General features: G+C 47.7%; 1 protein-coding gene across 2 annotated transcripts in view; it reads right to left on the reverse strand.

Moving 5' to 3' along the window:
- Window positions 1-16,834, reverse strand: part of PACRG (parkin coregulated) — a 346,093-nt gene that overhangs the window by 156,604 nt on the left and 172,655 nt on the right. For both annotated transcript variants that reach the window (XM_080666363.1, XM_080666364.1), the window contains one exon: window positions 7,962-8,133. In XM_080666363.1, the coding sequence (XP_080522489.1) occupies window positions 7,962-8,133 (172 nt within the window). The remainder of the gene's footprint in view (window positions 1-7,961; window positions 8,134-16,834) is intronic.

Below are 16,834 nucleotides of genomic sequence, written 5' to 3' on the forward strand. Positions count from 1 at the left end.
TACCTTCCTGGCACCGAGAGGGGACCCCTGCATCCTCCTCAAGGACCAGGGTGAGCCCGTGCAAGGCCTTCGCCTCCTCCGAGGGCGCTTTTCCAGGGCCCGCTTCCACTCCAGTGCCTCTAGCTTTCTCCCTCTTTCTTAAGATGTTCCATGAGGTTGTAAGTCTTTTTGTTCTTAATATCCCAGTAGAAATGAATAAAAAAGAGGTTGGTTTTTATTTTTTTTTTGAAACAAAGTTCTCTTCTTTTGAAAAAGTGTGTTAACAGGTATAAAGAGAATGCGATTCTCCAGCTTGAAAGAGAAGAAATGTGTTTATTCTCGAATCGATGGCCCTGAAAGCTACTGTCAAGACTTCAGTGAGGACTTTGAACTCAAGATTTAAGGTTTTTGAAAAGGGTCTGACACGGGAGGCCCACTGACATTACAGATCAGCCAGCGGAACCTTTCTGTTCAGGAAATCGGATTTCTATTGCACTGCTTACCTTACCGCCTTCGAGAAGAATCAACATGGGACAGCCTTCAGATATGTAGAAATTGGTGAAGAATAAGGACAAAATAAAGTCAAAGTGTTAAACCATTCACCTTAGATGGTTATAAGCTACATGAGTTGCTCAAGCATAAATTCTCTGACTGCTATAATGTGTGCAAAAGGAGAACATTTTCTGCTGTTAGATAGGGTTCACTACTGTGGCATCAGGGAAAATGGAGACAGCTCTTCTTCTTTTAATACTGGAAACAACAAACAAAATGCAAAAGCAAACAACAAATTCTAAAGACATGGTTGACGGCTGCTATAAATGTTAATATCCTTGTTATAAAAATAGCTTCACAAACCAATAAAAGACTGAATCTTCTCATTTAAAAATGGGCAAAGAATAGGACTAGATAATGCACAAGATAATAAATACAAATGAACAATTACTATTCTCGAATGTTCAACTTCAGTGATAATGAAAAGATAATTTTGAATATCACATTAACGAAACCGTTTTGAAAAGTTAGCACATAAGCCTGGGAACAGGCTTGGGAAGAGGCCCCTCGTAGCTCACACATCGCAGAGCGCCCCGACCTTCCCACGCTATGCCTGTACCCCTGACCCAGCACCTCCACTTCGGCGCACTCAGGCTAAGGACAGGTGCAGCTGTGAGAAAGGTGTAGAGGAAAGGAGGTTATAAGTATTTCTATTTATAATTGCAAACAATCCAAATGTTTCAAAACAACAGCTTCCTTAAATAAGATCTAGTATAGCCATATAAAGGAAAACGATGAAGTTATTAAAGTCATCTGATAGAAAAATACTTTAATAATAGGAAAATGTTTATAAGATGCAGGTGAGTAAAGAAGTAGGTGATAAAGCATATGTTCACTGTCATCTCATTTTATAGGGTACAATTTAAACAGAAAATACTGGACATATATAGTCAGATGCTAACAGGCAGGAGAGACTATCTTTTCCACAGGCATATATAGACATAGGATTTCATTCCACCAAAGAACAGTTTTACACTGCTTATTACAAAATTGTGAATATACTTTGCACATTTCCCTAGAAGTATTCTTCTTCAGGATGCTGACTTCATGTGTGTTTAATGTAGCAGAATTCAAATGTCTTTCCTCATTCTTTCTCAGTATTTTCTTGATTATTATTAACCATCTATATTTTGAGACAAACTTTAAAATAATTTTGGTTAAAAATATGCTTGGCGCTTTGTTAAAATTTCTAATAAACGTAGAGAATGGTTTCAGGGGAAATGATCCTCTTTACTTCTGACTGAATATTTCCATTAGAAGTAAATATCGCTTCAATTTTTCTTATTTTTAATTAGGTTCCTTAAAAGGCTTTATAGTGTGAGATCTACTCAAAGAAATTTTAGATTTTGTTACTATTTGTGTAAAATCATTTTATCCCAATATGCTCTCTAAAAATTATTGACAATAAATACATAAAAGCAAATGATTTTTGTATATTTATAACTGTGAACTTACTTAATTCCCTCACTGGTTCTAATTGTTTTTGAGCAAATTCAGTTGGCTTCTGTCCTATATAATAAAAGGCTAATATGCAAAACAACCGAACTGCGGGACGATCGGTCGCTATGACGTGCACTGACCACCAGGGGCAGACGCTCAACACAGGAGCTGCCCCCTGGTGGTCAGTGTGCTCCCACAGGGGGAGCGACGCTCAGCCCGAAGCCAGGCTCACGGCTGGCGAGCGCAGCGGTGGTGGCAGGAGCCTCTCCCACCTCCGTGGCAGCCTAAGGATGTCCAAGTGCCAGCTTAGGCCCGCTCCTCGCCGTCAGTCTGACACCCCCTGAGGGCTCCCGACTGCAAGAGGGTGCAGGCTGGGCTGAGGGACCCCCACTAAGTTCACGAATTTCGTGCACAGGGCCTCTAGTAAGTAATATAAAAAAAATGCTAAATTGATCTTTGCTTTCTAATATTTCTTTTTGGTCACATGACAGGGGCCACATTTTCTAAAAGAAAACATAGTGTTGTCATGCTGAGGGTGGGCATTTTTTGTTTTCCAATCATTTTTATTTATTCTTCTCAAATAATTTATTTTTATTTTATTGCGTAAACTTTTCCATTATCCAAAACAGAAATTCTATATCCGTTAAGCAAAAACTCTCCATTTCCCTCTCCCCTGCCCCCCCCCACAGCCTAGTAACCTCTAATCCACTTCCTATCTCTGAATTGCCTACTATAGATGTCTTAAAGTATATTAAATATGATTTTTTCTGAAGTTCAAATATTTAATTAATATTTGAGATTATGGGCCCAACATCATACTAGTTGAATTACATTTTGCTACTTTAGAGGCACTAACCATATAATTTATTAAATTACAGAATAAAATAAACCAAAATATGTTTTCAGACCAAATTTAGGTTTTAAAACCATAGGAATTTTTCTCCTTTCAGAACAGAATTCAACTGCTGTGCACAGTTAATTTGGGGACAATTGAAACATCACAGATTTAGCTCAGCTCTTACAGATGTGGTGTGAGCCTCTGACAGTGGTTACGATGTTTTCTTTAATTCATTTCCCAGCAGTGCCACATCAAAAAGCATCACTTTTTCTCTCCTCCTTTTCTTCTTTATAGACAAGAACATATTCTGACTTTAGGACCACAGAATACAATGTGGTATTTCATAAGAGGGTTTGGCCCTTCTTTTCATGACTGACTTAGTTTTAAGGATGAAAGGACTCTGTTATCTGAATGGTCTCAACAATTCGGACCCAACATGGCCAATTGTGAACTCACACAGAGGATCCCAAAGAACAGCACAACCTACATGCTCCTCCCCTACCTCGCGGCAGTCACGTGGGGTCTGGTGGCTCCTCACACACATTGAACACGGTAACAGAAACCGTGAGGAAGCTTAGCGATACCCTGCCCTGCCCCCGGCTGCTGGCTCAGTTCAGCTGGAAGAATGACAGAGGGAGTGACAGAGTGACGACCGCAGGAGGCAGCCAGCCTTCCCCGCCCCCGGCTGCTGGCTCAGTTCAGCTGGAAGGATGACAGAGGGAGTGACGGAGTGACGACCGCAGGAGGCAGCCAGCCTTGGCGCCATCTCGGAGGACAACTAACGACGCTGCTCCTGACACTGTGGCTCTACGACCCTCCGGCTGGAAGAAGGTGCCTACACTCGCCACAGCCTTCCCCCAGGAGGAGTCAGCTATGAAGGTTATAATATACACCGGCTCTCACAAAACAAGAACACCGAGAGCTCTGCTACAAAATAGAAAAATGGGCGAATTTATCAATTTCCAAGAAGGAGAGGCCCTTTTCTCCCCAAGAGAGAGCTGGAGCAACCACACACCCCGAGCTTGAGTCGCTGTGTGGCTCAGTTCTGGGACTGATCCAGCACATGATCGAGAGCTCCCAGGAACACAGCGGTGATTACGGAGCCCGAGCGCGCTCCCTGCAATGAGCGGGCCAGCTCAGCTCACACGTCTACGCGCTTACTCAGAAGGGAGCTCACAAACAGCTGGGTCAGCACGCCTTCTCTTGCAGGCAAGCTGCGGAAGGGCGGAAAGCTAGACGTTTCCTTTTGTGATTGTGTGACCAATCGGATCCAAGTGTCCACCTGCCGAGTCCCTGGAGGGATACGTAGCGGCCTGTCCTGGACCCGGCCCACTTCCCATCTCGATCTTTACTGTCACGTGGATGAAAGTTACAGAACACAAATATATCCATCCTATGATGACCCAAAGTTAGGAAGTCTGTAGCGATATGACCATGAGGGCACACCAAGGAGGTTAAAAATAAGTTGCTGCTATAGCCATTGTGATGGGCACTGTGCTAACGGCCTACGGGTTATGATGTGCTAATCCTTGCGTCATGTTTGGGTAGCTGCTTTCTAACCCCCTGAGAGGGGAAAGAATCAATGTTGGTGAATGGCAAGCTGGGCTCTGGTTTGATGAGCTCACGGCCTGTGCTCAGAGTGGCCAGACCCCACTTCCTCCCAGCATCCTTCCCACCAAGCCCTGGGGGCTGCCGGGGCTGGGCTCGGACCGAGGCAGGAGACACGTGCAGATCTGCAGACTCTCACGGCCTTGGAGCAAGCAGACTAGCCGCCTGTTGCGTCCTGAGCTCACGTAGCCTGTCCTTAAGGAGCGAGTCGTGGTGAGGGAGCTAGGTGTGCGGGCATCTTCTGAAGAAGCCAGGGGCACCTGCGGCTCAGCCCTCACCAGGAAGGACCGAGACTCCCAGGATGAGGTCTCAGCTGGTGCGATTACAAGCTGCCGCCATAGTCAAGGCGATGGTGGGGACGATGGTGATGAGGACACAGGGTATAACAGCGGTGACAGTGATAACATTTACCACACACCACGTGCTCCGTCTGCGGAGAGCCTGAAAGAGATGAGCTCATTAACCCCAAAGAGGATGGATACGCTCTTGTCCCAATTTTATAAACGGAGGCGTGGAGCCTCGGTGTGGTTAACTGGTCAGACAGCTGGCCTGGCGGAGGTGGGATTCTGACCAGGCGGTCTGAGTTTAGACCTTGCTCCTGAGCAACGCGCAGCGCGGGAAGAGCAAGAGCAGTTGTTGACTTGGGAATAGGAAAGGGACAGTCAGTACGTGGTGAGTTCAATTGGAAAATGCAATTTTCAGCTCTGCCTCCCTTTTACTCGATTATTCCTTTCTAGTTTGAACGGCCATCATCTCCATCCCCATCATCTTGGTTCTGGATCACTCTGACTCCTTTTCCCTATTCATACGGGCATCCAACCCCCCTCACAGGTCCAGACGGAATCTCCCCTCTGGCGAGTGACCAGGTAACTGTTCCAATACTTCGGAGGCTATCTGACTTCCGCCTCGGGCTGCTACCATCTTGCATCTACTAACACCTTCTTGTGCGCAGGAATTAGAGTGACACCGTTTTTAGCTCATGACTTTCTTGAAGGGGAATTGAAAGTGGGGAGGTATTGGACAGATGACGAGTGAGAGAAATGGACAGAGAGGGAAGGAGAGAGGAAGCAACCCCCAGCTGCCTGCACCTCACAGCCCCACCTGGTCACGACTGCCCACACGCAGCACAGCGCCTCGCTTAGGAAGAGCGGCTTACCACCGACCTGGGCATTTCTCCACGATCGCACTTAACGATCACACAGCTCTCTGAGGTACCTATTCATCGCCTCGGTCCAAGCCCGGCCCCGGCGGCCCCCAGGGCTTGGTGGGAAGGATGCTGGGAGGAAGTGGGGTCTGGCCACTCTGAGCGCAGGCCGGGCCCAGGGCCTTTGCAGGGGCCACCCCAGTTCCCAAAGAGCACAGAGAACGACTGGCTTCAGCACCGGCTACCAGACGTCCAGGAGCCATGGCCCTCAATGGCGACGGGCATCATTTGGGAATCTGGATGGCTCAGTATGGGCGAAGTTTGCTGCAGCGAGATTGGCCTTTCAGCCGCAGTGGTTTCCCGGGGAGAAGGATACTTTTTCACTCATGGTAGAGATCCGACCAGGCCGACGGGGCAAGGAGCAGGGAGGTGGAGGGCTGTGCACGGGCCCCAAGCACTTGGCTCGGAGAGCGTACACAGGGCGTCCATTCCCAGCCCATCAGCACGGTGGCAGCGCTGGGAGCAGACAAGCTGCTGTGCGGTAGCACCGCTGCGGGGAATCCGTGTGCCTGAGCTGCTGTGCGGTAGCGCCGCTGCGGGGAATCCGTGTGCCTGAGCTGCTGGGCGGTAGCGCCGCTGCGGGGAATTCGTGTGCCTGAGCTGCTGTGCGGTAGCGCCGCTGCGGGGAATTCGTGTGCCGGGGAGCTAACGTTGCCCCTCTCCTCACCTGCTCTGAGGGCAGTTACATCATCTGGGTTAAGCGATCAGCACGTTCCATTCCCCTTGAACACAGCGCAGAGCTTGGCAGAAGCCCCCGCCGGAGCAACACTTGGACCATCTCCAGGAATTCTGGGTCAGATTCTGGGAAAGTCGCTCTTTCCCACAGGCGATGAGTAAGCGTGCGGTCCCAGGATCTACGTGGAGCCTCCTGAGGCCCCGCTTTCAGGCGACCTTGCAGAAAACAGAGCGACAGTGGCAAGCCACGGACGCCACCAGGCCTGCAGGGAGGCCACCTCCGGAGTGCTGGGAATGTGACTTAGTAAGCAAACCAGCTCTTCACGACAACTGGAGCCCGTGTTCTTTCCGCATTCTGTTACCAAAATAACCCCGAGGAACACACCTTGCCCCGCATCTTCAGAACAAAGGGGACAATTCCTTCTTGGATTAAAAAGCATTGCCATTTTTACAGCTATTATCACTTTTAAAAGAATTTACCTGGACATTTCCAAGATCGGTAAATAAAATTATTAGACCACAAATAAAGGGTGGCCCATTTCAATTGTACTTGCTCCTTTCTAATTAAATCGAATTCTCACGAGAATTTTGGAAACACGATATGGATTCTGACACGTCACCCTTAGGTGGTCTGTCTGTCCTTCGGGTGCTCCTTCTCAGGAAGATTCTGCTCTTGAACATGTTATTGCTCAGGTTGCCTCTGCCATGTCTGCACGTTCGTCCTTCACAGCCGGGTGACCCCGCTCATTGGAGCGGCCCTAAGGGGGCTACCACCTTACGTGCGGCCGTTTGCAGGTGTGGGTACGTCTGTCACCCCATGAGGGCCGCTCACCGTGCCTCCTAGCAGACCAGCTCACATGGGGTGTTGCTGCTCATACAAGAACCACAGGAGGGATATAGATGGACAAACACGAGTGTACTCTCCCCACGTTAGCAAACTGTGAACTATCTGAAAACGAAGTCCATGTATACAAATTAAGTCACCAAGACGAGCGGCAATTCCCAACGCTGAGAGAAGTAAGGTGACCGGGGAAAGCGTCCTGGTGGAGAAGATGTGTGGGCACAGTGAGCAGCGGGATGCGGCCACAGCAGTGTAACAGCTGGCTCCTGAGTTCCTGGAGATGGAAGGACGGAGGGCACAGGGCAGTGTGGGGAAGGGAAGGGAGGCACATCTGGACCACGTGGCCGGGAACAGACAGCCACACAGGCCCGCTGAGCCGTTCCCAAGCTCATCTTGTTTCCTGCGGTGCGTCATCGTTTCTCCCAGTCCTGGTGGGTCCACTAGGAGACTGGGGCTGTGTGGCCCCCGGCGCCAATTCATGAAAATCCCCCCAAACCGGGCTTAGCCTGCGTCTGTGGTCTCGTTGAGTCATTAGCGAGTCATCCGAATGCGGCCCCAGGGCCAGGGAGGCCTTCGCCGCCCACTTACTTTTTTTTTTTTTTTTTAAATATATTGATTTTTTACAGAGAGGAAGGGAGAGGGATAGAGAGCTAGAAACATCGATGAGAGAGAAACATCCATCAGCCGCCTCCTGCACACTCCCTACTGGGGACGTGCCCGCAACCAAGGTACGTGCCCTTGACCGGAATCGAACCCGGGACCCTTCAGTCCGCAGGCCAACGCTCTATCCACTGAGCCACACCGGCTTCGGCGAGCCCACTTACTTTTGATGGGGATGATGAGCTGCGGGATGACGGGCAGGATCTTGTTCCCGCCGTGCTCCAGCATGTCGTGGATGCCCTGCCGCGCGAAGAACTCGTAGGGAAAGGTCATCTCGCAGAGCCCGTCGAAAAACAGGGGCAGGTAGTGGTGGTAGTCCAGCTTCTCGATCTCCACCTGCGGGGACAGAGGACACGGCGCGTGAGCACAGCGCGGGCAGGGCCAGCCAGCCATGGCCCCAGCTCAGGACCAGCCAGCTCTTCGGCCCCAGGGGACCTTGGCCAGCAGCTGCTCTGGGGCCTGACCTCCAGGTGCAGTGGGTTAACATCATAGGCCTGTCCATCTTAACAGGCAGGGGTCCTCAAACTTTTTAAACAGGGGGCCAGTTCACTGTCCCCCAGACCATTGGAGGGCCGGACTATAGTTTAAAAAAAAACTATGAACAAATTCCTATGTGCACTGCGGGCCCGGGACGTGTCGGCTGCTAAGCAGGACAGTCAGCTCCCTCTCAGCTGGAAGGTTCTGGAGTCTCCAGCTACGTGTCTGCCTGCTCCTGGGTTAGAGTAACCAGTAGCCACTCCACACTGCTCCTGAGTGTCTACTGTGAGTCTCAGTTAATCAAATGTTTTCCAGTCCCCAAGCGGGAGGACTGTCTCCAGCCTGCTCGTGACCTTGACCCTCCCCGCCAACCGAGGAAGCAAGCAGTCCTGACCAAGGTTCACCTGGCCCCTGGAAGTGGGGCGTGGAAAAGGGACCCCACGTGGAGTATGTACAGACATCAATTTTATTCTACATTCCTGTATACTCATGACATTAGCTTTATTCAGAGTAAAAATATATGGAATGTATGCCCAATACCCGTTTTCTCAAGGATATTTGAAAACGTTATAGAATATTATTTTGTACAACTAAAAAAAATGCATTGCTACTTCATTCAGCTCCCAATATATATAGCAAGGTTATCTTTAATTTTACCTTCATAATATAAGTGTCCTGGGTACTATATTGCTATTTGTGTTTTTTTTTTTTAAATATATTTTATTGATATTTCACAGAGAGGAAGGGAGAGGGATAGAGAGTTAGAAACATCGATGAGAGAGAAACATCGATCAGCTGCCTCCTGCACACCTCCCACTGGGGATGTGCCCGCAACCAAGGTACATGCCCTTGACCGGAATCAAACCCGGGACCCTTTAGTCCGCAGGCTGACGCTCTATCCACTGAGCCAAACCGGTTTCGGCGCTATTTGTGTTTTTTATATGTTTTACTAATTCTCTTTCTTTTTGCTTATGTTATTTTATATGTCTTTCATAAATAGCAAATCATTGACTTTATAATTTAACTAGAGGCCCAGTGCACAAAATTCGTGCATGGGATGGTGGGGGGAGGTGGGCAGGGGGAAGTCCCTCAGCCTGGCCTGCACCCTCTCGCAATCCAGGACTGCTGGCTTCTAACCACCTGCCTGCCTGCCTGATTGTCCCTAACTGCTCGCCTGCCTGCCTGATCACCTCTAACCACCTCTGCCTCGGCCCCTGCCACCATGGCTTCATCCAGAAGGACATCCAGAAGGTCATTTGGCTGTCCGGTCTAATTAGCATATTATGCTTTTATTATTATAGATGTGTTCTAAGGCTTTTTAAATACATTGTCATACACAGTTATGTCTATAACTAGTTTCACGTCTGTCATCTTATTTTTTCATCTCTGGTTGTTGTTTTTCATTTAATTTTTACTGTCTATTTTGAGTTTTGAATGTTTTATTTACACTTTTTGGAATTATTTCAAATATAAGGCAGCCTGTTTAAATATTTTATTGCAACTATCTCACAGCTTTCTCAAACACTTTAAAAACATATTTATCTTGCTTTGAGAAGCAAGTTAAAAGTCTCCTAGTAAGATTGTTGACATGTCAAATTTTCCTTGGAATTCTGTTAATTTCTTTTTCCTTGTGGGGTTTGAGGCAACAATACTAACAACATTAATAACCGCAACAATAAAAATGCCAATGTTTATCAACCAGACACTGCTGTACATACTTGTGTGTATTAATTTATTTAATCCTCATGAGGAGTAAGAGGTAGGTATCACTGTCCCAATTTTCAACATGAGGAAGCTGAGCCCACGGAGGGTTAGTCACTTGCCCGCGGTCTGCAGCTAGTCCGTCCTGAGGCCGTCTTCACAGGCTGGCCTCACCCCTGGGACTGCCTCTCAGGCGATGTGGTTAGCCAGGGGTGGGCCAACTTTTTGACTCGAGGGCCACCATGGGTTCTTAAACTGGACCGGAGGGCCGGAACAAAAACATGGATGGAGTGTTGGTGTGAACTAATATAAATTCAAAGTAAAGGAGCGGAGGGGAGAGCAAGAGAACCGGATAGAACAGCCGGATCCGGCCCGCGGGCCGTAGTTTGCCCACGGCTGGCTTAGGCACATCGAGGTTCAGCGTTATTATAACCGTCTGGTGAACTGTTCCCTGTGTCTCCATTCCTCGTCTCTCTTATCATTATTAACGCGGTTTGCCCCGGTCGGATCTAATGTAAATATTGCTGTAACTTGCTTGTCCTTCATATCATTCTACTTTCTTCCCCGTCATCGTGTTTAAAGAGCATCTCTTCTCAGTTGTCTTTTCCCCCCATTTTAAAGTACGTCTTCAGAAAACAAATACCGGGTGCACACCGGATTCTTATTCTCAAGAGTTTTGAAAAAAAAAAAATAATAAAAGCAAAATGAGAAAGGATGAAGGGAGCGAGAAAAAGAGGGAACAACGGAGAGACAGAGAATTGAATAAAAGACTGGGTGTGAGAGACAAGGCCAAGATGACGCCGTCCTTAACTCCCAGCTCCCTGCCCACAGCCGCCCTCTCCTGCCCACGCTTGTCTTTGGAGAGGTCCTGTCCCGGCCGGCGCGCCCGAGCTGCGGCTGTCTGTGATGCCTGCGTCTCTGTCGCCTTAACGTTGGAATAACAACTTGCCGTTGTATTCTGAGGCCACAAACTTCTTTGAACCCTGTGGATAGTGTTCTGGCGGTGACAGGGTGGCATTTTTATGCGTAACTCTCTCTTCTCCTTGCCCATCGGCTAGGGTTCCGTTTCTCTTGCGATAATATTGTTTCAGTTGATGAATTTGGCCCAGGGCTGGGGAACCCATTTGCAACCAGGAGCGGCTGCATTTTTCATTTTCTGACGAGTCCCATCCACCGCCTGCTCCCTTCGCACCAGCTGCCACGGTGCAGGTGTCGTTGGGTCCTCACGCCCATGCTCTCTCTGCGCCCCCCCTTTCCCTTCCTTTCGCTGCAGGCCCTTCGCCCATGTCACCAGCGACCTTCAGGTCACCTCAGCCTGCAGTTCCTTTCCTGTTCTCATCAGCAGGATCAGATGACCTTGCGAAGCTGACTTCTCTCAACCTCCTGACACCCCCCCCCCCCCCCCGCCCCCAACACCAGGGGTCAGCCGTGATTGCCTTGCTTCAAATCCTGGGTTTAATCCGTCAGCAGCCCTATTGATTCCGACTCCAAACAAGTCCTTGTTGCACCCACAGCCCACCCTTGGCTCACCATCGGCTCAGTCTAAGCCTCGCTTGCTTTCCCTGGGTCACCGCCACCGCCCTGACCGAGCTCCCTGCTCCGACGTGTGCCTTCCTATTCCCTTCTCCACACTCCTGGGCTCTGACCCGCTGTGGCTCCCGACGGAAGGCCCCGCGGGGCGTGCCTGTCCCTCTGCTCCTCACCGTCCTCCTGCCTCTGGAGACACTGCGCCTTCTGTCCCCAGGCCAGTCTGGCCTCGCTTGCTCCTCCTGTAGCTTTGGGCACACTGTCCCCTTTCCCTCCGGACCCTGGGTGGCTGGCGCTGCTTTAAACTAGATTTCAGTTCAGCCCACCACCCTGCGGGCTGTCCCGTGCAGCCCTGGCCGTTCATTCGTTCCTTGTGGCGCGCAGTTCCATTGATCGGGGGCCTGTCCCTGCTAGGAGGGTGTCTGGCGCTGACAGGTGACTGCTCAGGAGGCACGTGCTGGGTTTTCATTCTGACCTTTGAGTCTGCCCTGGGGAGCTCTGAGACGCATGCTCAGTGGGGAGCGATGGCTGGTGGCACGTGGCCATCTCCAGCTGCGGCTGGGACCACAGAGCATGCCAAGGCCTGGGCTGCACGCTGACCCTGGGCACAAAGGGGTATGTGCGTTTCCTTACATGTACGGATTCCATACATTTATGCATACTACGAAGATGACACCATTTTTCCTCCATCGGGATCACAGTGATATGTCCATTTCCGGGATTTTGTGACTATTTAACAGAGGATCAGAATGGGTTCATGGTGCTCCTATCTACCCTCATTTCACCGGAAATCTCTGAGGGCTCAAATGTTTAAAACAGTATGTTTTTTACTGATTTCAGAGAGGAAGGGAGAGGGAGGGAGAGATAGAGACGTCAGTGATGAGAGAGGATCATGGATCGGCTGCCTCCTGCACGCCCCCCACTGGGGATCAAGCCCGCAACCCGGGCTTGTATCCTTGACCAGAATCAAACCTGGGACCCCTCAGTCTGCAGGCCGACGCTCTGACCACTGAGCCAGACCAACTAGGGCTGAGGTCTTAGTTTTTATTCTGTTTACTTTTAAAACTTCAGGAGGAAAAGTTTCCGTTTTTCATGATATTATAGAAAGCAAACTTATAAATATATGTCCATAAATAATATATTAGTTCTAACAATACAAATCTTTCCATTTTTGCTATTTTACTTAACCCTCACCATAGAATATGTTTATTTTCTAACAATATAAAATCTTTTTATTTTTGTTATTTTATTTAACCCTCACCAGAGAGGAAGGGGGAGAGGGAGAGAGAGAAACACTGATGTGAGAGACAAACATTGATTGGCTGCCTCCCACACGTGCCACAACGTGGGATCCAACCTGCAGCTTAGGTATGAGGCCTGGCCGGGAATTGAACCCACAAGCTTTTTGGTGCACTGGGCAACACCGACCAACTGAGCCGTCCAGCCAGGGCCAACATCTTCTTTAAAAAATAATCTAGATTGAAAGCACTTTAAGAGTCAAAGCAAAATCTAAAGAAGAGAATAATTAGAAGACCCGCTATTGACTACTATCCCTCAGAGTTCTTCAACATTGCTGGCTTTGCTCACTTAAACTTACAAAAGGTCATTTCACTTGTTTATTTAGCAATAAACCTTCATTCAGTTGTGTAAATTATTTGCTGTTAAGATAACTAATTTTTAAAACAAATTTATACTCTAATGTCTTTACTATTACCATAAAAATAGTTTGGAAACCACAAAGTTGGGAAATCTTTCTTTAAAGTTTATACAAGCAATCCAGAATTCAAGGAGAGCTGCGTGCAGGGGGATGGAGAGCAGGGGCTGCTGTGGACTTCAGCTAAATGACGGGGAACACGCTGACCGATGACTCTGCGTGTTAACTACAAGACCGATGACTCTGCGTGTTAACTACAACGGCATCCAGTACTTTCACTCACAGAATTTCCCTTTTTTAAAAAACAGGTTTTATAACTTTTAAAAAACAGATATGTTTATTGATTTCAGAGAGGAAGGAAGAGGGAGAGAGAGATAGAAACATCAATGATGAGAGAGAATCATTGATTGGCTGCCTCCCGCAAACCCCACACTGGGATCGAGCCCCCAACCCAGGCCTGTGTCCTGACAGTTTCATAACTTTTTAAAGGTCACATAGTACCTACAAGTTTATCTATAAATCTTACAATAACCTTTGATCAAAAGCAATAAAACTCTAACTTGGACTAGGCTATTAAATATAACATTTCATCCCCAAAACAAATGTGTAAGGTAATAAGGTCCTACTGAAAGGTCAGAAAGTCAGTGAGATGAATGGGCTTCATTAAAAAACCTCCATCAGGAGCTTCTTACACTTTCCATATCTGAGCTTCAATTAGCAAATGAAACATCATTGAAAATAACTGTTTTTGTGGATAATTCCGAGGGTCTTGCTTAAAGTCACAATCGGAAAATGTCCTTATCTATTAGTATATGAGGGGCCCACTTGGACTTAGTATTATTACCTTCACAGAATAAAGCTTTAACTCGCTGCTTTTCAACCATTGAGGCAGCTGTCGATTTATTGCAGAAGGACTTACAAATTGCACAGGCATCAAGCACTGATCGCAGATGGTACATAACATATTTCAAACATGGATGTACTACTAACGTTTACCAATCACCATGGTAACAGAGTCGTCATAAGGAAGACTCAATAGACCAGTGAGCGTGGAAATGAGTTCTGAAACCAGCAACTAGAGATAGCAGAATAAAATCCAAAGAGAAATACTTTTAAAACATTTAAAAACATAGAAGACTATTTTACTGTAAAAAAGAACCAAATAAAACTTCCACAAAATCATTCTGTCATTAACTCCAGTAGCTAGGTTGACTGGATTGGCAGATGAAAGAAGAGTTAGGGCCCGAGTTCCAGACCTGAGGGGCCGGGGCCAACGCAGAGGCAGGGCATGGAGAGAAAGTGATGGGAAAGGTGGCAGAGGGGGCCCGGGGAGATGGTGATGGGAAAGGTGGCAGAGGGGGCCTGGGGAGATGGTGATGGGAAAGGTGGCAGAGGGGGCCCGGGGAGATGGTGATGGGAAAGGTGGCAGAGGGGCCCGGGGAGATGGTGATGGGAAAGGTGGCAGAGGGGGCACGGGGAGATGGTGATGGGAAAGGTGGCAGAGGGGGCCCTGGGAGATGGTGATGGGAAAGGTGGCAGAGGGGGGATGGGGAGATGGTGATGGGAAAGGTGGCAGAGGGGGCCCGGGGAGATGGTGATGGGAAAGGTGGCAGAGGGGGGATGGGGAGATGGTGATGGGAAAGGTGGCAGAGGACCCCCACCAGAGCTGCTCCCTGGCAATGCCTGAGGGAGTTCCAGAGAGCACAGAGAGTGGACAAAGGTGGTGTTTGAAGAAAGAATGTTTGAGAACCTTTCAGAATTAAAGAAATGTGTGAATTTTCAGATTGAAGATGCTGATCTTTTCAGAAAAAAACTATAACATGCCAAAGTCAAGGAAAGGATTAAAAAGCAACTAGAAACAAAAGACAGATCACACATAAAAGATCACATGTAGACTGAAATTATATTTCTCATTAACAAAATAGAGGCCAGAAGACAGATGAAAAATCCCTCAGCATGCTGAAAGATAACAGTGAACCAATGGCCAATTAAACCACCACTTGCAAACAAGACAAGTTAGAAGTATTTCACCAAGACTGAGAGGCTTGGTTCTTCATTTTTTTAAACCCATGGGTCACTGTTCTCACCAAAGGATAAAACTTGTCTATGTATATAAAAGGCTAACATGCAGTGTCCCCTCGGGAGTTCGACCGCTTGCTATAACGTGTGCTGACTACCAGGGGGCGGCAGCTGGAAGGAAGGCTCCGATCGGCCCTAATCGCTGGCCAGGCCTAGGGACACTACCCATGCACGAATTTTGTGCACCGGGCCTCTAGTTAAAAATAAGATGAACCCGAGACAAAGAAATGACATGCAAAAAGTAATAGCAAGCAAATTGTTGAACAAATTGATGAGACCAAATAGCACTGACTATAAAAATAAAAAAAAATACAATATTCATCAATTACGGTGGTTTACAAAGGGAGGCTGTAAGGAAAAGGAGAGAATTTGAGAGGACAGTGACCTGACTCAAAGCAAGGTCCTTTCATTGACAGGGCTGAGGACAGAGTGACTGATTCACTTTAGACTTAATGAAGTCATTAAGCATATTAAAGTGCAAAGACACTTGTCAAAAGAATATAAATGAAATTAACTTCCAGGAGAATCAAATATAGTAGAGGGATTGAATAAAGTTCTATCAGTCTGTCAGAAGGTTGGTTAAACATCCCACCTGCCTCCAGGAAAAAACATGGAGAAGAGAAAATACATACAATGAGTTAAAATCCTATATAATAAAAGCCCAGCGACCCAACAGCGGAACGACCAGAACAACCGGTCGACCAGTCACTATGACACACACTGACCACCAGGAGGCAGGCGCTCAACGCAGGAGCTGCCCCCTGGTGCTCAGTGCGCTCCCACAGTGGGAGCGCCGCTCGGCTGATCAGGATAAGCGGAGCTCCCACAGCAGACGATCCCCGCAGGCCACGCCCCCCACCAGTGCACAAATCCCGTGCACCCAGCCTCTAGTACATAAATAACTGCATGAAATACAAATGGGTTAAATTCTCTTGTTAAAAGATAAATGTAAGCCCTGGCTGCGTAACTCAGTTGGTTAGATTATTGTTCCAATTTGGGTTCTACTCCTGGTCAGGGCACAAGGAGTAAGTAAGCAATGAATGCATAAATGAGAGAGAGAGAGAGAGAGAGAGAGAGAGAGAGAGAGAGAGAGAGAGAGAGAGAGGCAGAGAGAAAAAGAGAGAGAGAGAGAGAGAGAGAGACAGAGAGAGAGAGAGAGAGAGAGAGAGAGAGGCAGAGAGAGACAGAGACAGAGAGATTGTTTCTCCCTTCCCCTCTCTCTAAAAATTAATAAAACATTTCTTTAAAAAAGAGAAATTTATCCAAGAGAATACATATTTGCAGTTTTGAAAGATATTTCCAGATGGTGCTTCCTAGGGGTGTTGACAATCATATTCCCATCAACAGTAAATGAGATTACCTGCTTTTCCATTTCCTTTCCAAAGAGAACATGATCAACGTTTGAGTCTTGACCACGTTACAGGGAAAATATGTTTACTGGTAGATCATTGGTATGTCAGCATTGTTCCATCATGTATTTACCTTACTGTGAGAATAACCACCTTTTAGACTTTGCTCTGAACTGCATTTTCATACCCTGCGTCCCTTTTCTTCTAAGGAAGCACCGGTCTTTTTTGGGGGTGCAGGGAGGAGCGCTTT

This window comes from Plecotus auritus (assembly GCF_963455305.1).
Source record: "Plecotus auritus genome assembly, chromosome: 4".
NCBI classification, from domain to species: domain Eukaryota; kingdom Metazoa; phylum Chordata; class Mammalia; order Chiroptera; family Vespertilionidae; genus Plecotus; species Plecotus auritus.